This window comes from Patagioenas fasciata, chromosome 24 (genome assembly GCF_037038585.1).
Source record: "Patagioenas fasciata isolate bPatFas1 chromosome 24, bPatFas1.hap1, whole genome shotgun sequence".
Taxonomy (NCBI): domain Eukaryota; kingdom Metazoa; phylum Chordata; class Aves; order Columbiformes; family Columbidae; genus Patagioenas; species Patagioenas fasciata.
In genome coordinates, this window is record NC_092543.1 from 6,587,258 (window position 1) to 6,609,884 (window position 22,627).

The following is a 22,627-nucleotide window of genomic DNA, read 5'->3' on the forward strand; positions in this document are numbered from 1 at the left end:
CCTATTTTTCGCTTCTGTATGAAAAGCTCTTTAGAAAGGTGACTAGCTCCAGGATAAAGCAACAGCTCTTTAGCTACATAAGTATTTTAATATGTTTTACATATTTAGTGCAGCCCAAGAGGCAGTAATACAGATGCTTTAGTTTTATATGTATAGATTGTTATGTAAAGTTCTTTATACAGAGCAGGAGGTATTCTGTTCTGAGTGAGGAACTGGAGGAAGAGACTTCAAAAGTCATCTTAAGCCCTGACCCTGATTGCACGTCTGGTAGCAGTAAGGGAATAAAAAGGTAATAATAATTAAAAATAACACAAAACACACACAAAAAACCAAACAAAACCAAAACAAACCAACCAAACAAAACAAAACAAAACCTGGGAATGTCCGTATTTCACAGCACCTCTATTTGAGCAGACATCTTTTCCACTTTATCTGTGCGAAGCGTCTCTGATATTAGCCTGAGTGTTTGTGTGACTTTTCAGCTCTAGCTGGGCATTGGTGAGATCCTCTGTGCAAATGGCACCCGTGCTATAAACCGGCATGCAGGAGGTGAATTTGGATTCTTCTTCTCTGTTCAGAAAGTACATACAGTCCTGGGGGAAGATGCCAGGTTCCAGAAATACAGGATAAACTCGTCTTTGTGGATAGCATTGCCAGCAGTCTGCTTCCACCATCCTGCGCTAGCGCTTGGATCTGCACACTATCCTGTGCCACGCTGTCCCTGAGGATAAGTTTTATCTCTCCTTGAATCACTGTGAGAAACAACCAAGAGCAGCTCTGGAGTTCTCAGCAACGTGTGCTGTGCTCGTGACCGCTTATCTCGTGCAATGCAACAAACACCTACCTGGCAGCTTTGGCTGCTGCTAATGCAGGCTTTATTCAACCCACCAACTGCAACACAGAGACCCTTTTGCCTTCCCTTCATGACCCCCCACCCGCCCCTCTGCCATTTGTGAGCCCAGATCTGTGGGTAAATTGTTCCAAAAGGTCTTTATCCAGATACAGAGGCTCTATCGTTGTGCAGTGGAGCATTTTTATTAAAAAATATCCTGGGGAGTTTTCATTCTCAGAGTTAGTGGCTTGAGCTAGAAATTCTCTAATGGTGTATTGATCAAATCTGACTGATAGGGCACCTCCCAAGTAAGCATGAGGTTCATGTTCAGCTGGACCGGATTGGTGCCCCGTTTCCCCATGATTCCATGTGTCTGTCTGTCTGTCCTCTATCCCCCACAGGATCCATTGCTTCTCTCTTTTTTAAGCAGAGGTTTCTCTTTAAAGATGGGGGTTTATTCTGCTGCCTGTTTGCTGTGTGTATCCAGCTATTGCTAATCCCAGATCAAGCAGGAAGCCCTTCCTGCCAGCTGCTGCAGGGCTCTGTGCCCCTTGACCAAAGTGCACCTGATTGCCATGTGTGAGGCAACATCTGGGACAGCAGCGCTCGCCCCCTCACTGCACCGTGATCCATGGGTGCTAACAGCGTGTAATCAAACAGGAGCAGAGATGGAGTAGTCTCCTTCCCTTGTGTCATGGATGGGGTAGAGGAGGGGTCTCTGAGCTCCCCATCCCTCTCTGACAGATCCCATGCAGCACACAGGAGTGCAGCAGGGGTTGTTGAGCTGTATTTTGCAGCAAAGGCAGGCACAATGCGTTTGTTGTCTTAAAACAACGTTCAGTGCTTACCTACATATGGAACTGGAAGAGTTGCTTGCCTGCAGAAGTAAATCAGGGCACTTGAAATAGTAGTGAGCTAGAGAGGGGACAGCTTCAGGGATTACTTCACCTATACCTTCCCCATATAGCTGCTGGCCCACAGGACCAGCTGTTTGTGGCTTTGAAACTATTCCACCCACTTGCACGGGGAAACTGGGAGGAGACTTCTCAAAAAGATAACAGTTAAAATTAATGAACGGAAGAGATATCTCTCACAGAGAACTTGGGCATTGTAATTATGTCTATATTGCTCTGGCAGCAGAACTATAGCAGTAATGGGCAACAGGAATTGTTGTGCAGGTCCCCTGGATGCTGCTCCTTTATGTCCCATGTCCCCACCAGTGCTGTAGATGGTGAAGGATGCCTGTGCAGGCAGAACTCAGCCAGTAACTTCTGGGGCCCAGTGTAAAGGTAGGAGTGCATGTACATATGTGTACATTTGGGGGTGTGAATGTGCAAGGGGTGATGGACGTAGTGAACAACACAGGAAGAAGCCACAACTGGCAAAAGGGAGAAGATCAAGCACCTCACACAAGTTCCACAGCTACGAGAGAAGTTGCCATAACTTTTCAATTCACTTTTATTTAAGCTTATTATCAGTCTTTTCCATCTCCGAGAACTCTTGTGTCATTGCCACCGACATATGGGACAGAAACGATGACATTTCACTCCAGTAACAGGAAGAACGGCTTCATTTCTCAAACCAGTAACACACAGAAATAAAACCAGTTCCTCTCATAGCCTGCTAGCACACTGTATCGTACTCCACCAGGTTCCTGTTCAACTCGGTCAGCAATCTACCCCAAGCAGTGTTGCTGGATGGCTCTCCTCCTGGAGAAGGGGTCTCTTAAAATCAATTTGCAGCTCTCCTCAGCGTTGCTGCAGCAGGAGCAGGCAGTGTTAAGCCCACACTAACAGCTGCAGCAAAGTTTGGACACGGCAATTAGGCAAACACTGTGCAACTCTATGGAAAGAGAGGGGGGAAGAAGAGCCCTGAATCAGAACCATTTCTAAATGCAGCTTTTCGAATCTGAAACAAGGGACTTGAACATCAGTATCTCTTTCTTCAGGGGTTTCCCGCTTTTTCATAGGGTACAAAGGAATTTGGTGGTATGGAGAGACTCTCATTTGCCGTTTTTGTGAGACTAACCCAGTTTTTAAGGAGAAGAGGGGTTGTTAAGAGGCAAAGAAAACCAAGACATTCCTAAGCTTAATATATGTGCTGGCGTAAGTCAAACTACTGCTTTGAATTTAGGTTTTTCTTGCTTTTTCCCTTTCTCAGGAGGATTGAAATCCTCTTGCTTTGCTGAAAAGCACAGTAAAACCCTTTGTGGAAGGCTTCTGTGGGCAGCTCGGATTCAAAGCTGCACAAGGCAGCTGAGGTTTCTCTGTAATGCTGCAGCCTGTGTCTCTGCTTTCCCCTTCCTCTTCAAAGCATCGTTCCTCCAGCCACCTGGACCCTTTTCTCTGCCTCCTCTGGCAGACAAGCACTTTGTGCAGCTTGTTTCCTCATGTATCTGAAGACCTGACTGTATTCCACTTCTTCTTCAAATCCTTAGATCTGTCTGAAACCGCAGCAGGTGAAGGCTCCTAATCAAATCTTCTCCAATTGCCACTGGGCGGGCAGCATCCTGCTATTACAGGCATGCAAATAGGGAAGTGTATAATGGACTTCTGCTTACTTTTCCTCCATGGTCAGTGGTGCTGGGTTGATCCCAGGATGGTTGATTCCCCTGGGTTTCCCAGCACCTCGTCACCTTTCCGAACAGTGACCAAAGGCAGATTTCTCAGGCTCCAAAACACGGTTCTCTTGCTGGGGTGAATGTGTTGGCTATGGCTTCAGTTCAGAGAATACCAAATTTTCAGCTCTGTGGTAACCAGAAAGTACCCCAAGGTATGTTGAGGAGAGAACCAGAGAGAAAAACACGTTATCTGAGTCCGTTGATGTCAGGAAATGACTGGCTGAATTCTCTGGAAGCTGGCAGAGAAATGTGAATCCAAACGACTCCACAAAGCGTTCCGTCAGTCAAGACCCAAAAGATGGTGTTGGAAAAGCTGTGTTTAATGATCCCCCAGGAATAAGAGCGCTCCATGTAGTAGCACATATGAAAGCCGCTATGCCTGTTAGAGGTACCGCCTCTTTCAGCTTGGCCAAGAAATCAGTGCTGTTTCACCCACACCTCACCCAGCCAAGCACAGCTATGTCACCCTGCACGCGGCGTCATCCTCACGCGATGCTATATTGCCCAACCTTCTGAAGTGTAAACTTCTCTCTTACATACACATCTATTTATTAGCCTGCAGGGAATCCATGAGGTAGTGTGAACACAGATGTGCTTCTCTGTGGAGGAAGATGGGTGAGCAGGGTGAGTGTTGAGGCTACTCCAGGTGATGGGAACACAGGAAGCGCATAGAACAACCATAGCTGTTTAGGTTCAGATACGTGAAAATAAAACGATGCCTCAGCCCGTGTGGCATGGCAGGAGCTGGGCTGGTGTCATCCAATGTGCTCTTCATACCTCCTCTTATGGGGAGGCTTTCATCTTGATGGTAGTTTCACTTGTTATTTGTACAAGTAGCACTGAAACATCGTTCGGTATCCGGGCAGCAGGATAATGGTGTGGTTGGTCCCCCCTCTCCCTCCCACGTGCACTTTGCTCAAACATCCTCATGGTTTCCAGAGTAATGTCAAGTGTGCAATGTCTGCAGAATGCCAGATATGCAACCCAAGACAAAGGAAAGCAAATGCCCAAGGCATATCCCCTTGTTCAGAACTGTCCCGGTCATCATCTCTCGTATGCCATACCTGGGTGAAACACATGAAAGTTATCCTTGAAACCAGGCTCTCACACAGGATTCCTTCTCCTCCTCTTCCTCTTCTTGGCTTTTATATACATTGAAGTATAAATCTATATTTATTTTTCCTCTAATACAAGTGAACACAAATGTGATGTGGAGATAAATTCCCGTCTCTAGAACACTTTGTGGTCACGAGAATGTACATGTTTGGATTCACACACCCACACACATTCCAATATCAAAAAATTTGTGGTCCCAAAACTAAGATGCTTTTTAAAAAGTTAAAAGACCAGATTCCTCTGTTGGCTTTTATCCTTCATTTAGAGCAAAAAGATTACCTGAAATCACGATCTATTCTTTATATTCCGCCTGAGTTAATTTTAAAATTCCAATCAACAGATGCAAGGAAGAGAGGGGGAGAAACTCGTGGGGGGCCACGTTAGGCTTTGAAAAGGAAAATTAGAGAGAACGTTTTCCTTTCTAATTTTTCCCCTTTGAGTTTCAGGTTATAAGGTGGTTATTTAAAGGATGCTTTCTCCAGATGTGTTGGCTTTAAAATACGTCTCCATGCTGTCTGTTTTTAAAAGAGTTGATCTAAGGGACCAGGTGTGGGAGCAGCAGGGAAAAAGAACCGAAACAAACCCCCTAAACCAAGCCCTTTGCTTCTATTCTTGGGCTGGTTTTGAGCATCTTTTATTATAAGCATTTTATTTGTTTCAACAGTCTTGGCTGTTTAGCTCTTCACAACTGGGATTTCCTATTCCCATTGCCAAGGGGGAAACAAATTTCTCCAAAGGAGGAAAAAATATGCGACGGTTTCAGATTTAAGCATTGGCTGTGCTGTAAAGCTTCCCACAAGCTGGAACAAGAGCTGTGAAGAATCCACACCCAGCTACTTTGGTGCAAAGTGCAGAGATCGACAGAAGGAAACCTACAAACATTTAATGGGGTTGGGCACATCCTATCCAACACGGGGCAGCTGCCACTCGCACACACATGCACACACATAGTCAGCTTGGTACAGCATGGCCAGGATGAGAGAAGAACGTTACCCTTCAAAGTTACCCTTGCAAGTACTGAATGTGATGTGGGCAAAGGCAGAGTGTTCCCTTGAGCATTAGCAAGCCAGGCAGATGCTTAAGCTAATCATGTCGATTACAATTGCACCATAATTTAAAAGTCAATAAATAAAACAAGCGCTGGCAAAGGGAGGGTCTAAAAGGCCTTGGCTGTTGAGCAACGGGGTTAAGAGTCGTGAAAAACATGAGCTTCTTCATTTTGTTGTGTTGACGCTTTAAACGTACTGTTCCTTAGGACAGATGTAAGGAGCCCGAGAGCCGGGAGGTGGGCAGCAGAAGGAGATGTCAGAATGGCGAGGATAAAGATCTTGCGGGAGATCTGACAGGGGGGTATAGACATGAGGGATCTTCTCCATATATCGATCTTCATGCGAGTAACAGCGGCTCAGGTAATCACTCGCATTCGATATCTCTGAGTGACACTTTCCAAAGTTCTGCAAGTAGAGACAAAAGCGAACGGGTGAAAACTCTGGGATTGTTGGCTGTAAAACATACAACTCTTCAGTTCCTTGACAGACACACATATAACAAGTAGGGTGGAAAATTAAACAGCTCTCCTTACTGTTTCAGAAAAATGGAAACCAAGGTGATAAATCCTTACATTTCAAAATGTTTGGCTCATTTCCAGAAATATCCATATTGTTGATGAGTATGTATGGATTTTGCATGGTTTGCCCCTCTCTGGATAAAACAGGCAGTCAGCCAAGAAAGGACAGTTTATTTTCAATCTTCCTAACTCTTCTACACCTGAGTTCTTAAAAAGCAGTGCTTGTATGCATTGTTAATCTAATCCAGGCTCATGCTCTTTTATTTAGAGGACACATGTGTCTGACCAGGGACTTTGGAGACAGAATGGTTTATTGTATCTAACGTTTACCTAGGAGATAGGAGTGCGTGTGCTAAGCTTTACCTGTGCGAGCAGTGCCACTGAAAGCCTTGGGGACAGTTTTGTAAGTCAAATCAACTACAGAGAATATAAAGCACTTGCAACATGGAGACTGCTCTATGGTGCATCTTCCTCTGCTGAAGTGCATTCTGATGGATGCTTTGCAAAATCCGATTCCTCCTCTTTAAGTGCCAAATGAAATCAAAGCCCCTCAGAGTCCAAAGTGCTTTAACTTAACAAAGCCCTCCCACAGCCCAGGACCGTGGCTCCCCAGAGGGTGGCAGCACATGGGAAGGATTTCTCCTTGCTCCCTTTGCTCTGGTTTAAAGCCCTGCAAGATGACCCAAGCAGGATGGACATCTAGCGAGGACAGTGCTTTTGGTCTTTAAAATCCACCCACATTCATCGGCTCTTTTCTCTGAGAGAGAGTAAGTGCACTGGCAATCAACTTTTATGCCTGTGATTTGAACTAGGGCTGGTTGAAGCAAGTAGCTTGCCCCTGAGTCCTTCCTTGTTCTCTTTCAAATCACCAGAAACAGTCAGTTTAGTGGAAAGGACGAGGATTTGACCCTAAGGAGAAAACGCCTGAAGGAACAGAACAATCTGCTCATCTACTGCCTGTTCCTAGATAAATATTTCACCAGGATGCTTAAAAAAATCACATGGAAAACAAAGTGTTAACAATAATTTATTGATGGTTCAGGCTGCTAGAAGAAGCAACAAGCGAGTTGGAGAGCTGCACAGGCTGAGGGCAATTCCAGGACCAGCGTCTCTAAGAGCAACGAAGGCTGCTAGAGGATGGAGGGCACCAGCAAAACACCAGCAGTGCTGAGGATAATCTGATTTTCATTCCCCTTTCCTTGGCAAAACTGTAAGCCTCACCACTGAAGCTTTTAAATGTCAGGGTCTTGACCTGGCCAGATAGCGAAGAAGAATAGATTGTAAGCCCCTTCCATTTGGAACTGCTGTGTTAGTATCTGAAATGCGGGTGGGCCAACGCCACAGCTACCTCATGAGGGTTTTGTAATAGCGAAATGAAAAGGTGGAGAGGTGCTGTGAAGCATTATAGGTGTTTAACTGGAGGAACTCAAGTCAGGGGACATGAGGAAACTTCACTAACTCTACAATCTCTCCCTAGCCACTTGGGCAGCCCTGATTCACAGGTCTCACATTCTCAGGTGGGAGCTATATATACACAATAGCATTAGGCCTTTGCAGAATTCAAGGCTCAGATCTGCGCTTCTGTTTGGCCAGGTGAGCACGAACAAGCTCTTCTTTCTGGCCAGTGTTTTGTGCTCACTCTTCACAGGTGGGAGTGGGGCCAAATCAGGGCAGCTGGAGAATGCCAGCATCATTGGGCTCAAAATAAGGGACTTCTCTGTCTCCTTTCACCTTTGTTCAGCATGTGAAGCCAGGAGCCACACTGCTCTGGCTTTGTTCCCTGATCTCATTCCCAAGCAGCAAAAAGGAAGAGAATAAAATCAGCCTGGTGTTTTTTAACATATTTAGCAGCCGGTGCCCTTTGACTTCCTTCCCCAGTCCCACTGTGACTTTTCCTAAATCTAATTTATCTTTAACAAAGTTTGAAATTAAATTAGGGATAATGAACTAATTAAATTGAACCAGCACACAACTCTGCCACCTTCCCCCACCTTCCTTTTCCCACTTGCCTTCGTTTCCAGCATGACTCCATACAATTCTTCATTATCTGGGTTACATCCTCCCCTCTCAGTTTTATTTTCAAGAGCTTGATTAAAGGGGATGTCAGCAATCTGTCTGTTTCAGACAACCTGGCAGATTACCTGTAAACAGTCTTTATTTGATTGAATTAGCTTTCGTTTTTGTCGTGACTTACTCTCAGCCCTTCTCCCTCCTCTATACACCCATCTCCAGCTTTCCTTCTATTTGCAGATAGTATGTCTGATAACACAAGGTGTGCTGCAATGTCTTTCCCTCCAATCTGACCATATGCTGGACTGTTAATCATTCCTAAATAATGAGTTGTTACTGGTCTAAGAGTGAAAACCTTTTCAGGGTCCTAAGGATTCCTCTGCTATAGTCTCCAGAAAAATCTGAAGGCTCTGTTACATGTGCCAGTTGGGCAGATAACATTACAGAGGATTGTGGGGTCTGCTATTGCTCAAGAACCTATTAATAACCCCTCATGATGTTTAAACTTAGTTTTAGTCTTTCAGCGTGGCTCACAAATAGAGGTAGGCTGGTCTTCTCTGCTTGGCCAGCCTCAAGGTAAATGCTGTTGGATGTTCATGTACTTATTGGATGTGTTGGCCAGTTCCCTTGGGACAAATCCCTGCTGTTCAAAGCCATTCATACCTCGGGGTGCTGCTACTCTGACCCTCTCCATCAGTAGGTTTTGATTTTGGGATGCAGCACAGACCGATGCATAGAAAGCAGCAGTTCTGCTGAGTGGCAGCAGCAGAGGGCTGTTATCACAGTATCACAGTATCACAGTATGTTTGGGATTGGAAGGGACCTCAAAAGATCATCTAGTCCAATCCCCCTGCTGGAGCAGGAACTCCTAGGTGAGGTCGCACAGGAAGGTGTCCAGGCGGGTTTGAATGTCTCCAGGGAAGGAGACTCCACAACCTCCCTGGGCAGCCTGTTCCAGTGCTCTGTTACCCTCACTGAGAAGAAGTTCTTTCTCAAATTTAAGTGGAACCTCTTGTGTTCCAGCTTGATCCCATTGCCCCTTGTCCTATCATTGTTTGCCACTGAGAAGAGCCTGACTCCATCCTCATGGCACTCACCCTTTATATATTTATAAACATTAATAAGGTCACCCCTCAGTCTCCTCTTCTCCAAACTAAAGAGCCCCAGCTCCCTCAGCCTTTCTTCATAAGGGAGATGCTCCACTCCCTTAATCATCTTTGTTGCCCTACGCTGGACCCTCTCCAGCAGTTCCCTGTCCTTCTTGAACTGAGGGGCCCAGAACTGGACACAATATTCCAGATGGGGTCTCACCAGGGCGGAGTAGAGGGGAAGGAGGACCTCTCTGACCTACTGACCACCCCCCTTGTAATACACCCAAGGATGCCATTAGCCTTCCTGGCCACAAGGGCACAGTGCTGGCTCATGGTCATCCTGTTGTCCACCAGGACCCCCAGGTCCCTTTCCCCTACACTGCTCTCTAATAGGTCATGCCCCAACCTATACTGGAACTTGGGAAGATAGAAAATATAATGGGAACCAAAAATAAGAACATGGGAGCCTCACACACTGTCCTGCCTGTTCCCAAACTCCCTGCTCAGCGTTTTCAAGCTGTTTTTCAATTTTTAAGTATGGCTGCAAACTAAGGTGTCTCCCAGCATGGTTAAGCTCTCTGTTCAACACCTTTTCTATGAAGAAGCCCCTGGAATAGTCACTGTCCTGAGTAAAGAACAAACCTCAGCGTGTCAGGGACAAGCAGGAGCCAAAATATAGGGTAAGGACCTATGACGAGGGATGCACCCACAGACATGCGCAAGTCTTATTTATGCAGAAAACTTGCACATAAAGCTGTGCTGATAGGAAGGAAAGGTGGCAATCAGGAGCTGAGTCAAGGCTGCTACGTTTGCTGCTTTTCCAGTATCCCCCGCTCAGTCTGCACCAAATCTGTAACCGGTGCAGGCTTAGTGGTTTTACAGGGACATTCCGAAAACTGCGTTGGGAATCTGAACTGAGAGCAGGAGTGTGGGAAGGTGAAGGGGGAGGAAATAAGTTTTAAAACATTTAAAAGAAAAGAATCAATCTGATCTTAGCAGGGAGATTTTGTGGCGGTGAGATTACACCTTCAAAGTACCATATGACTGGCTTTATTTTTACTTCAGAGGAACTGGGAGGATTTCCAAATTTGGATTTGGAGGATTACTGTCCTTTTGCTGACAATAAAATCCCCCACCCCAGGGAGGACAAGGCGAGACCTCCCAAGATGGATTAGGGAGTGCTTGCCTTGTTTATAACAGTGGGGTGGTCCTCCAGTCCAGCCCAAGAAACCATTGGGCATTGGAGGTGAAGGCACAAGGGCAGGTGGCTGTTTCCAACCACATCTTCCTCTGGCCTGGCCATTTCACCCTCTGTGTGTGTGTGCAGGAGGCTGGCAGCGCTGCTGCCCGTTGGTGACAGTGACAAACAGACACCACACCCCAACGGAGAAAAGAAAAACCAAATTGATCCAAAACTTACTGTCCACTCTCGCTCGTTACGTCTACGAAGACCTTGATCCTCATTCTGGGAGCAGGGGTGGGTGAGACACCACAAGAGAGAGAGGTTACCGTTCTGGTCCGCGCTAGGTCTGCTGAGGATGCTTAGCTAGGAAGGGTTTTGCTACAGCAGGGGAACTGCAGGGCTGCTTTCAACATGGGAAAACCAGGGACTACAGGGCTAAAGGCAAACTGAACTAACCCATTCCCTTCCACACAGGCGTTCCTGCTCCTCCTTCAGACGTTCCCAGTCTGCAGGGGGGCACTACATCACCAGAACTGTCCAGTAGCCCTTTTTAAAAACACCATTTTTCTCTTGCTTATGCTCTTGCATGGAGCTATTTCCCTAATTCCCAAGGATCCAATTCCCTTGCCCTCTAATATCTTCTTCTCCAAACTGCCCCTCTCGATCTCCAAGCTACGGCTTCTCTGCTCTGATCTACCCTGGGTGATCTGGGAGGGATGCAGTGAACTGCAAAGTACCTCATCTCTCCCCTTGCTTTCTGCATTGTCACCCCACTCTTCTATGCACCTCCTTTCTCCCATTTAAAAGTCAGCAAAAGGAAGAGGAAGGAGCAAGGCAGAAGCTGCAGTCAGCACAACCTGGGGAATACACTGGAGTGAGGGAGAGTCATAACCAAGGAGTGGTTTCCAATGGCATTTTCTTGGACGACAGCTCTTGGCATCACCATGCGGTGGGAGAGTTGCCTCCCTTTCAGATAGGGACCTGGTGGCTTGAGAAGAGCATAATTATAGGGTAAGGGAATGCTAAAAGAGCTGGAGACAGCACTGGTAGCCAGAGATGGTCCAGAACAATAATTTGTGGGTTTAAATGTAAGCCGAGTCCTAATCAGTGCCTGCCACAAGACCTGAGCTTGAAGGAGCTTGGTGACGCTTAAACAAAGTGGTCAGAAAAACATGAGAACAGGGAAACAGTCAGGTGTGTTCTCTAATTTTGAGGAGAGCACCAGAGAAAACAATCTTTCTCCCTTCTTCTCAAGCGTTCAAACATGTTGTCTGCACCAGCCTCATGCAACACAAGCTCTTTTATTTTTGCATACACTGTCCTCCCCTGACTGTCTCTTATCCACTCACTCTTTCAGATGCAGGAACCTTTACGTGTTCCCACATTCTCGCACTCTCCCACCTTGTTCTTTCACACATGCACATATGCTCCATCTTATCTATAGTTGCTTCCACACACACAAACTCTTTTTTTCTTGCAGTCAGTTCCCTTTCCTTTCCCTCCCCTTCTTGTACTGACTAGCTTAGCAAGGCCCTCTTAACACCTCCATGAGGTTTTTAGCTTCGGCTTCTGCACATCCTAGTAATGCTGCTTTGCTTCACATAGCAATAATTCCCCAAACCAAATCCCTCACTAAGATCTGTACCCTTCAAACCCACCTCATTTCCCCCTATGCCTCCAGCCACACCGACTGCAAACACGGCTGACCCCTGTTCTGAAACAAACTCATCAACCCTGACCCCCCAAAACACACTTTGCCTCACTGTAGAAAGCAAAGGGAAACACTGCAAAGAGCATGCAAAGAAAGCAAGGCAAGACAAAGGCATTTCTGACAGCACCCCCAGAAATAAGGGTAGCGAAGAGAGCAGGCAGCATGCAGGAGATGGATGGAGTGGGGAGGAGGACAGACTGGATGCATGGGGACATTCCGCCGAAAGGGAAGGAGATGCAGGGGGAAGCGCTGATTTCAGAGGGGTGCAGTGAGGAAGGCAGAGTGCGATCATGTACCTTGAGGCCAGAATCTGAGGGGTAAAGGGCCTAGAGTGACATGCGCTAGCGTAAGTTGGGCTGGATGGTTGCATACTCGACTAGGTCTCCGCCAGCATGGATGGAGGTCCGAGGACTGGGTGACGAGGCCAGAGCGGAAGTGTCCAGCTCTGCATAGTGGACATCAGAGTCCTTGTTGCCAGAGTTCTGGAGAGAAGAGAGCAGCAAGGTGGTGGGGAACACAGGAGGGAGGAATTGGGGTTGAAGTGGGGTGGTGGGAGGAGTGAGAACACAGGAACCGTGCAGAAGGTGGGGAGCAAGTGAATGAGAGGGGCGCAGGAGTGTGTGAATGGTGGAGGGAGAAAGAAGAAAAGGGTGGGGGGGGAGAAGAAAAAAGAGTTTAAAAGAGGGAGGTAGGGTGGTAATGAACAATCAGTCAGGTAAAACCCCAAATCAAAGCAAAGGTCCCAATGGCACTGCTCCCCAAATCCACCTTTGAGCCCAGATTGGTGAGCACTCCCAGCAACTGCCCCTTCTGCCCCTTTTATGGGGGCTGCTCCCATCTTGCTCTTCCCATCAACCCCTCTGGGATCAGCGTTTTCCTTAGCCGGGGGTGGTTCAGTGAATTAAAACCTTATCAGATACCTGAGCTGCCAGCTCTGTCCAGGAAATTGGGGTTCATCAGAACACACTGGAGGCAAATGCAGAGTTGGGGGCACGAGTGGAAATCATGGGGAAGGCTTGAAGTTTGGGTGTCAGGAAGGAGATACCTGGAGGGAGCAGCTTCAAAGCCATAGCTCCAAGGGCAGGTTTGCAGCAGACACATTACCATAGGGAAATGACACTGCTTAGCCCATACTGTTTTGCACTAGCCTTATGACTGTAGAGTTCTTACATGCTACATTTTTTACATGAGGCTTGACTGCACAGTATGCTACTGCAGATTAGCTATGCAGCATGATTTTGTCATTGTAATAATGTCTAATAGATGCTAAAAGCATCCTTCATTGGCATGAACATATTTATGGGTATTCCCTTACTAAGCAGGCTTATCAACAAGAACTGTATGAATGGAATATTATCCAATTTGTCTGATCATTCCTACACAGACATCTCTCATGCTTTGCAAATAACCATGGTTAGAGAAGCCTGGAAGGCAGAATGTCCTGGAAACCTCACTGCTCTGTGGGGAAAATGGGTCACCAGGAGCAGCCCTGGTGTCAGTAGGTGGGAAGGGGTGCTCTGGCTACTTGCCCTGTGGATTTTCTTTAATACTCACTCTTGGGCCTGGTTCCTGTGCCAGCACTAGCCAAGCAGAGTCATCTCTTCCAACTGAAAGAGCTTTCCAGTTCCTCTGTGCCTTTTCCGAAATGGCTGCATCATATGGCAGTTATGCAAAAGGTGTTTAATTTGAAAATGTTTCTGCTCTCTTCGTTTGGACGTGTCCTCAGCCGCTTACCAGCTGTGGCAGAGCCATTTTCAGAAGTTTATAGGCTGGTAATGACCTGGTTTAGTGCCTGTTGCTGGAAGGGGTTATTCAGCGAGTGATTATCTCTGAGTGCCGTGCTGTTCCTGGCAGGGTTTGGCTCCCTGCTGTGGTCCCACAGCCACAGGGGTGAGGGAAACACAGCCACAGCGGCATCTCCAGTGTCTGGCTCCCCTGGATGCTGGAGGACCGGGAGACCTGAGGTCACCCTCTGTCCTGCCCTTGGGAAGGTGACCATATGGCAGTGGCAAGTACTGTCCCTCATCCCTCCGCGGCCTCTTTGCTTTGTGTTGGACCCAGACTGAGCGTCTATGGATGTTTCAGAAAATTAGTAATGCCACCTCCAGTCTCAAACCTAAACCTAAGCCCTGCAGGACTCTTTCCCCATGAACCTTTATCTCGGTACTTCCTCCATCCCAGAGGTAGGCAGACTTAAGTATTTACCTCCTCGCTCCTATTCAGTCTGCTTTGCCTCACTCTTCTCCAAAACGGTGTTTCCTTCCCACTGGAGGTGTTTTCTCTGTGAAATTCCCATGCTTTCTGCAGCTCTCGGGCTTGCTTCTGCTCTCTGCTGCTTGTTCGGACCATAATTTATTGCAATATCAATAATGTGGCTTGTATACAAGGTCTAGCACTGCCACATGCAAGTGTTCTGTGTAAATCATCAGCATCGGCACCCTGGTAATTGCCCTGTAAACTGAAAGGAATTATTTTGCTGTCTGCAGCAATGAAACTTTCCCTTCTACCTGTGCAAATGGGCATTGTTGGCACGTACACTCACCATACCTGTGCTCCTATCTGCGCTTGTGCCTCCCCCTCTCTCTTTTGTGCTCCCTCTCACACGCAAACACACAGCATCTATACGATGTGAAGCATGAGCATGGGTCTGTTTTTACCTATACACATGTTGTTCTGCACACTGGCACAGATGGCTACCGAAACTCTCAGACATGCCTCTTTGTATGTGGTATCTGAAACACACACTCACTTTTCCATCCCATTCATTCCTGCTCGGATATCCTCACATAAACCAAAGCTTTTACCCAAGAGCTCAGAGGCAAATGCTGTAGGCAACTCCATCACCATTATGCCCACTTCTCCAGCCTAAATTGTCCCCTACCCTGCCCTTGAATATTCCGGTGCTGTCAGCTTCATGTTATCCTTCCCACAGGTTGCAACAGGTAAACATACATATTCATTTGCAGCCTGACACAGGGCCCACCCTTCCTCCCTTCTGCAGGTATCCTGTCCCTGCAGGTGTGCCCCAGCCCGTCCCCTTCACCAGGTCCCTTGCCAGCATGGATCTGCACACATCTGCCCACCCATACCTGCACACCCTCTGCGTGGGTTCCTCCTCCACCCACCTCTTTTCTCTCCTGCACATCTCCCATTTTCCCCTCCGTAACTCTTTGCCAACTCTAATCACTTTCTGACTCCTGTTCTAGTGCTGTGAAATTGTCAACCCCAGGCAGTGGCTTTCATGCTGCCTTGTGATGAATCTAGCTTATCCCAAATTACTAGGTTTTTCACAACTCATTTGAAGCTGAACGCACCTGCCCCATTCTCCTGCAGAATCCATTTCCTTCAACTCTCATTGTCTTCACCACCCTCCCAAGTCAAATCTTCAGATGAAGTACAAGCAGAACAACAATATCTTGCCTTCCTTTTGCGCCTTCCCCTCTGAGTGGTTCTGCAGGGAGGAGGGCAAGGGCTGGCTCATTTGCAAAGCGTGGCTGGGCAATGCTATGTACACCTGGCCCTGGCTGTGGCAGCACATGCTGCCTGTGTTATCTGGGAAGAAACCAGCAAAACCAGCACTCCTTGGCAGCAAAGTGAACCCTCCTTCCCCTCACAAGTCACAAACTTGAACAGCCTGCTGCCTGCCCAAAGGATACAACAATTTAGCACGAAATAGGATTGAGCCTCATCTCGTTCCAAAAAGCCAAAGCATGGTCCGTGTGAGTGATGGGGGGGCCAGACAGCACTTACAGGGACTTCCAGCCAAACTGACCAGAGGACAGGTCCAGTTCACAGCTGGGCTAGGCTTGTGCCAAGAGTGGCCACAGCTGTAGCAGCAGCAGTTGAGTCATCCTGATACCGCATCCATATTGCAATGGGAGTTTATTCATGGGCCAAATGAAATGAGGGCTCCACAATCCATCACCTTCTGGCTAAAACCACTGGTAAGGAGCAGTGAGTGTGCCAAGCATGGGACATAGAAATGCATCTTCTCAGACCAGGATTGAGAGCAGCAAACTCAGTTGCTATGGTTACAGAGCTGCTACCCATGAGGCTCCATCTCACATCACTAACTCTGCCACTTAATTAACTGACTGCTCGTTATTTCCCAAAATGAGCTCCTCCATCCTCCTGCTTTGCCTGAAATTCGGCTCTCTGGTGCTCTCCACAGAGCAGCCCGTTGGGCTCTAGCATCCTGTGTTTCATTTACCATTCACCTACCACTCAGCAAGGATTAGAAAGAGGTGGAGACAAGCCCCAGGACTGAAGGAGGGCTACAAAGGGAAGTTTTTCTCTAGGGACATTGGCCACATTCAGCTAGGATGAAGTAAAGATGATCACATCAACACAGCTCAGCACAGGACTGTGTCTGTTTTATTTCCAATGCCCTCAGCATCTGTCTCACTGCAGACTTCTGCTGGGCCACGTCCTCCTATTATCTGTGCAGGAATAAGTGTTAGTGGGTAATACCAGGATGAACTGGAAGGAGCGTTATAATTAGTTATGTCCATAAAACATTGTTCTAATGTTGGTTGGTATTTATACAGCTTTCTCAAACAAATGGGTCGACGTTGCTGAGGTCTAGAAGCGCGAGGCTTGGTGTGTAGTGCTCTGAACCACCCCTCATCGAGGAAGACTTCGAGAGAGACCTGCAGCATTTACATGGGGATACAGCATGGGGACACAGCATGGGGACGCTGCATCTCCCATGGAGAATGGGGGGAGCAGCCCCATGCCATGGGGTGAGGGAGGGAAAGGATATTGTCCAAGGCCTGGGTGGAGGAAGGTTTTATGCTTTCTCATCAGGGGAGGAACCTAACATTTCCTCCTTCAGCCTCAGCCCTTGCAAACCAGCCTTTCCTACATGGCTGCTCACATCTCTCCCTGACCCTTCATACTGCTGCTCCTGCCTCACATTAGCATCTCCCTCTCTGAGGCTGAACAAATCCACACAAAAAAGGGGGTTTAGAGAACTTGTTGTCAATTGAGAGCCAAACACTGGCTCACTCTGCCCTGCAGATAATTGCTTTGTGAAGCTCTCGCTGCAGTGTACACCGCTCTTCGAGAGCTGCTTTGTTCAGCTGCAAGCTCTAACAAGGGCTCAGTTGCAGGCAGTGAAGAGTGACCAGGGTGGGATGGCTGGCTTGTCTGCTTCACTGTCATACTAAGGTAAAGATAAGACTACTACAGGTTGTTAGAGTCCTCTGATGAAGATCTGGAGCAAGCAGGGTGCTTTGCTGAGGAGTGACCCATAAAGGCACACCTCTAGGACCTATGGAAACTGAGGGTGAAAGAGGCAAGTGCTGAATTAGAGTCAGTGGTGTGTGTGAGGGGGGCTGAGAGCAGAGCGTGGAGGTTGCCTTGCTCCGGGAGGGATGCTGCTGGACTGGGAAGGCTGCTTGTTCACCCCTGTGGATGGGTAGGGTCTTTTATTTCAAAGGAACCTGTGTGAAAGGTGGTGAGGATGAGGCCAGCACTGTTAACACCCTGAACTCCTTACCAGTTTGTCGGTGTAGGGAGACGGCTCAGTGGCTGCCATGTCATAGTATGGAGTCTGCAAAGGGAGTTTCTGGATTTCTTCCTCGTGTTTCATGTTGTCTAAGTGAACGACCTGTAACAGAGGAGAGAGAAGAGGGTGAGGAGAGCAAGCACTGTCCTTCTGTCACAGCTTGGGGTAACATCTGCCTCAGGTGACACCGCCACAAGATATCACCATGAAGGGCAGTGCATCTTACCTTCGCCCTTGCTCCTGCCACATGGTCTGCCTCCTGTTATCTCTCATTCTCATACCTCTCCTTACAATTCACAACATTCAAAATGGTGGAGGTGCTCAAAAGTCCTCACACCGAAGAGCCCATCTCGACACCATGCCCTTTAGAATTCAATCCCCACAAAAGGCAGTCAGCAGGATCCATGTTAGAGGTTTCAATTAGTGCCAACGTTTGGGAATTTGGGGCAGACAACCCTTGCTTTCTGTCCCTCAGACTGAGGCTATGGGCTGCTTTGCTCTTGCAAACCCAGTTTTCCAAGATCTAGGCTCTGCAGACGCTGCTTGGGATCAGTTTTCCTTGCCAAAGGCAGGAATTGCAGCTGGGCTGGGGAGGTGTACCTGGATGTCTTCTGCAGTCAAGTGGCTTTTTGTCTCCTGCTTCCTCTTCGGTGGAGGGGCTGGTTTGTGGGATGGGGGCAAATCAATCCTGTGGATAAAGAAGTGGCTGCTGGTTAGAGAGCAGGAGAAAGGGGTGTGCTCGTTTTGATGTGCCAGATCCTGCGTGCTCTAAAGATGTCATTATGTTTGTCACCAAACTGTCAATATAATATAGATTATTGTCAGTAACCACCCCGTGCCCTCTTTCTCACCCCAATTAGAATTGTTAATAGAAATAAACTCCCTCCTAGCATTCTGTTCATAATTCTATGCAAATCCCCATGCCGAATTGCAGATCCTGAGAGCGTAGCCGGGATACCTGTCTCCTGGCAGTGTTTTGGAATAGCTCCAAACGGGAGGTGGCACCAGAAAGTGTCTGGCAGCGGTCACTGGTTGAGACGGACAAACGACATCAACAAGTTAATGTCACCCCCAGGTCAGGAGCTTATCTGGAACAGTAGCCCCTGCTGCAGCAGGACTTTGACTTTCCCTCATAGACAAGCTAAGCCACTCAGGGACATTTATCCCTGACCCCGAGTCAGCAGATCAGTTTTTGCCCCAGAGCATAAGGATTTGCAACCATTATAATCCCAGCCTAGAGACTGTCTCTACACATTCTGTTCATATGCAGAGATGTGCCTAATCCCTTTACAAAATTATTAAAACTCTGGTCAGCTAATTAGCTGGCTCTCCCTCCATTATCTCTGTCCAAACTTCACCAGATCTTCTGATAGAGATGTGAGACTTTCCTTGGCAACCCAATGGACTCCAGCACGCAGCCAGAGTGCAGAGGTGAGGGGGAGAGTAAAATAGGTCCCCAAGCACTACAAAACATTGACTTTAAGGCTCGAAAGAAAAGAAATGCTGTTTACTTTCAGAAGCTTTGGAGCAGACTCCACAATAGAAGCAGAAACTCTGCAGACCAGGGCACAACTGTGTTTCTATTCTCAGCTAAAGTGGCTCTTCCCTGTGGCTTCATGGAGGGTGATTGTGGAAGTGGATTGTCTGAACGCATCTCTATCATAGGGCTGATGCTGTTGATGCAATTTCACCTTGTGGTGCTATTTTTTTGTTGGTGTGCATTTTTGTCTCTCCTCTTGCTCTCCCTCTCCCACTATCCTCCAATGCCCTCTCTCAAATGGGATTAAATGGAGCACGAAATGTGGCCAAGATGCAACAACAATGGGGGGATGGGGTGTGGAAGATAAAAGCAACTCCTGGCCTTTGGGCTTTCGGTGCCTCCCCTATGAGGTGGGAAGGAAGGGAGGGGGTGCCATTGTGAATAGGTAGTGACAAGATAGAGCTTTTCAGGAAGAGCCCAGGATAAACACTTCTGAAGAGGGCTCTGCTCATGTAGGCTGAACTCCACACCACCAGGCTCTCCACATTGGGATCTGTGCTGCCCAAAGCAAGCACGCGTCAAGGAGGAGTCCCTGAGCCTCCCTACTCTCATATTTCCAGAGCTCAGCTCTTCAGGCTGGCACCGTATGTACAAAACTGGAATGCCGAGCGGATGCGAATCCTTCCTGGACTCTTTGGGATACATTCAGAGATGCTGAGGGTCTACTAGAGACCCTTCTCTGGTGACAGAATGGTATCCAGTCTAATTCAGGAGCCTGAAGCCGGTGAGAGCATCGCTGAGCGGCTGCACTGTGTTCAAGGATATGCATCTGGGTGAACATCACTGTGCTTCAGTTTACACTTAAGGCTTTTGATAAGAGTTCAAAAATAGGAGAGGGCAGGATGGAAAGGGGCCCAAAGGAAGGGAAGAGAGGCAGAGGATGGCAGACGGGATGAAATGGCAGGAAAAAACAGTTCTCTGTCAGGCTTTTCTTGTGTGCATGTAGCAGAAAGGCCAGTGATGCTTTCCCATCCGATAGCACCTGTACCATCAGCGTGCCGCACTTTCGGGAGCACGGGGCTACTTACAGGTCATTGTCCGTTTCGGAGTGGTTCTTCTGTTGCCGCCTGTAGACAATAATTACGGTGACAGCCACACTGATGATGAGAACCGCTGCAATGACTCCTCCCACGATCCCGATAATGCCTCCCGGGGCACCCTGAGGTAGCGGCTTATCTGTAACACACAGGGAAGCACAGGAGAGAGGGTTAGAGCATCAGTACAACCATAAGGAGCAAAGACTGGTAGAACCAGGGACTCTGAATGCACCCCGAAACTGTCTCAGGTCACCGTGTGCAGGCAGCTTCATGGGGGAGACAGGTCATACTGAAATGTATAGTCAGAGCTTAAGCAGAACAGCTATCTGTGGCTACAATTGCAGTCCACTGTGTCTCCAAGAGCTAACCGCTTCCTTACACTGTTCTTCACTTTCGCCTTAAATCAGGTGGTTATTCCTGGATCTGTTTTTCTGCCTTTGTTCTGTCCTCAAAGAAAGAAGGGTTTGGGGAATAAAGGTGCTTCCAAGCAGCCACTCCATGTGGTGCTGAGGCATTCGTGTAGACTTGCCATTCATATTATTTAACTACATCGAAAGCCTTCTGCAGGGCTTTGTCAGTGTCTTCACCGAATTCCTGGTGCTGTTGTAATGGAGAGATTTACTGTTAATGTAGACCTTAGAAAAGCTAAGGACCAATACTCAGTTTATTGAGGTGGAACAGAGGTATGTGAACCCCAAAACCTTGCAAAAAAAGGTGTCCTGCGTGTAGGATTTAGGGATGAGGGGGAGATATATCCTGTATTTCATCTCCTGTTTGTCCCGTGGCTGGAGAGCTCTGCGACTTGGGCCAGCTCCTCGGTGACTAAAGTGGACCTCATTCAAAAGAAACCCATCCCATGGGCCTGATGGGAAAACACTTTGAAACGTACGATAAAAGGATTTAATTTGCTCTAACTTCCAACCTAATTAAACTTGAAAACCAGCTAATTGGTACTTTGTACTTACAGCTCCGGCACTGATGAAAGAAAGAGATAATTGGAATGGAGGGAGGAGGAGAAGGAAAAGAAGTTCAGGGGAGGGGAGCAAGACAGGGATGAGGGAACAAGGTGCTTTGTAGAACTTGTCTTTCACACCTGTTTTTTTCACTTTTATTAATGCATTGGCTACCGAATGCCCTTAGAGACAAGAAACTGGCCCATATGGTCCTTATTCTGCAACAGTTATGGCTTTGGACATCATAGCAGTAGCCAGTATCCCCACCAAACCACCCATCCCCAAGGCCTCGATAGTATTCTCACCTTATATGTGTGCACGGTTATAAAATGTCTTCACACCTTCCTAAACCACATGGGACAACTTATAGAGGACTTTTCATGGTGAAAATTGGCCACTTTCTCCCACCTCACATCCATGGGTTCAGCACTGGGCTCCCTGGAATCCTGTGCACCAGCTGCAACCGCAGAACTGACTGTGCTGAACTGCTGCCAACAGCCTGTTCCCAGACCTCAGCCTTCTTCACCTTCCAGATCTGCTCCTGTCATCCAGGAGTGAACCAAGGTGCATAAACATTTCCCAGGGAAACCCCCTCTCTGGTCAATACCGACAAATTGTACAGCGGATAGCTGGTGTGTTTGCTGTATCAGTACAAACACTTGAACTCCCAGCACCACGCCGAGACACCGCTACCGATGAAGACTTTGCCCTGGGAATTGCCTTGACACAGATCCCCTTTTCTGAAGACTTGCATGCAAATCTGCTCTTCTTTTGCCTCTCAAGGGAACCCCAGAGCGTCAATCAGTGTCCCACACGCCACCTCCCCCTGTTTCTTAACTAAGAGCTTGGAGCTGTGTGTCTTCCAGTGGCAGGATGCTGTAGCCATCAGAACACAGCGCTTTGTTCCCCACTATCCTTGGATGTGGCTCACTTTTCTTTCTCTTCCCTTCTCCATATGCGACATTATCTTGTAAATAATATTTCTGCCTTGAGACAACTCAAGCTATGCAAACCTCAGAACAGCATTTGAGATTGTGGCAGGGACAGGGAGTGTAAAGAATCTTCCAGTCGCTTTGTTGGGGGCATTTGCATGATGAATTTGCCCCTAATGGCTCTCTGGATGGCAGATATTGAGCGGACACATCAGCCTCCTGCTACCATTGTAAATCAGTAGGTGTGTATATGTGGGGGGTGGAGGGAGCAGAAGGAGTAAGAGGGGAAGGGAAATAGATAAATAAAGGTAAAATGAATCTCCAGGAGCTTAAACAGGGCTGTGTAATAGCAGAAAGGGGCCAGGAAAAACTGAAGAGGGGAAAATGCAGCCATCAGTTTGCAGCAGAGAGGGAAATATAGGGCAACGGATAAAGACAGGAAGGAGGCGAGGAGAGGGAAAGAACAGAGGAGCGCAAGCAGAAATGCAGATGTTTTGGGGTGTCTATCAGAGAACTTCCTTCTTGC

At 47.7% G+C, this 22,627-nt stretch overlaps 1 protein-coding gene across 3 annotated transcripts in view; it reads right to left on the reverse strand.

Moving 5' to 3' along the window:
* Positions 1 to 2,266: 2,266 nt before the first annotated feature.
* NECTIN1 (nectin cell adhesion molecule 1) overlaps positions 2,267 to 22,627 on the reverse strand; it is a 94,500-nt gene continuing 74,139 nt past the window's right edge. Inside the window, exons 6-10 of one of the 3 annotated variants that reach the window (XM_071798903.1) lie at positions 20,208 to 20,355; positions 18,240 to 18,327; positions 17,631 to 17,741; positions 10,657 to 10,701; positions 2,267 to 6,022 (exon numbers count right to left, since the gene is read on the reverse strand). In XM_071798903.1, the coding sequence (XP_071655004.1) occupies positions 5,804 to 6,022; positions 10,657 to 10,701; positions 17,631 to 17,741; positions 18,240 to 18,327; positions 20,208 to 20,355 (611 nt within the window). In that variant the 3' untranslated portion in view covers positions 2,267 to 5,803. Of the gene's footprint in view, positions 6,023 to 10,656; positions 10,702 to 12,456; positions 12,613 to 17,630; positions 17,742 to 18,239; positions 18,328 to 20,207; positions 20,356 to 22,627 lie in introns of those variants that run through there. The other 2 variants (XM_065855806.2, XM_071798904.1) reach the window with 2 other exon arrangements.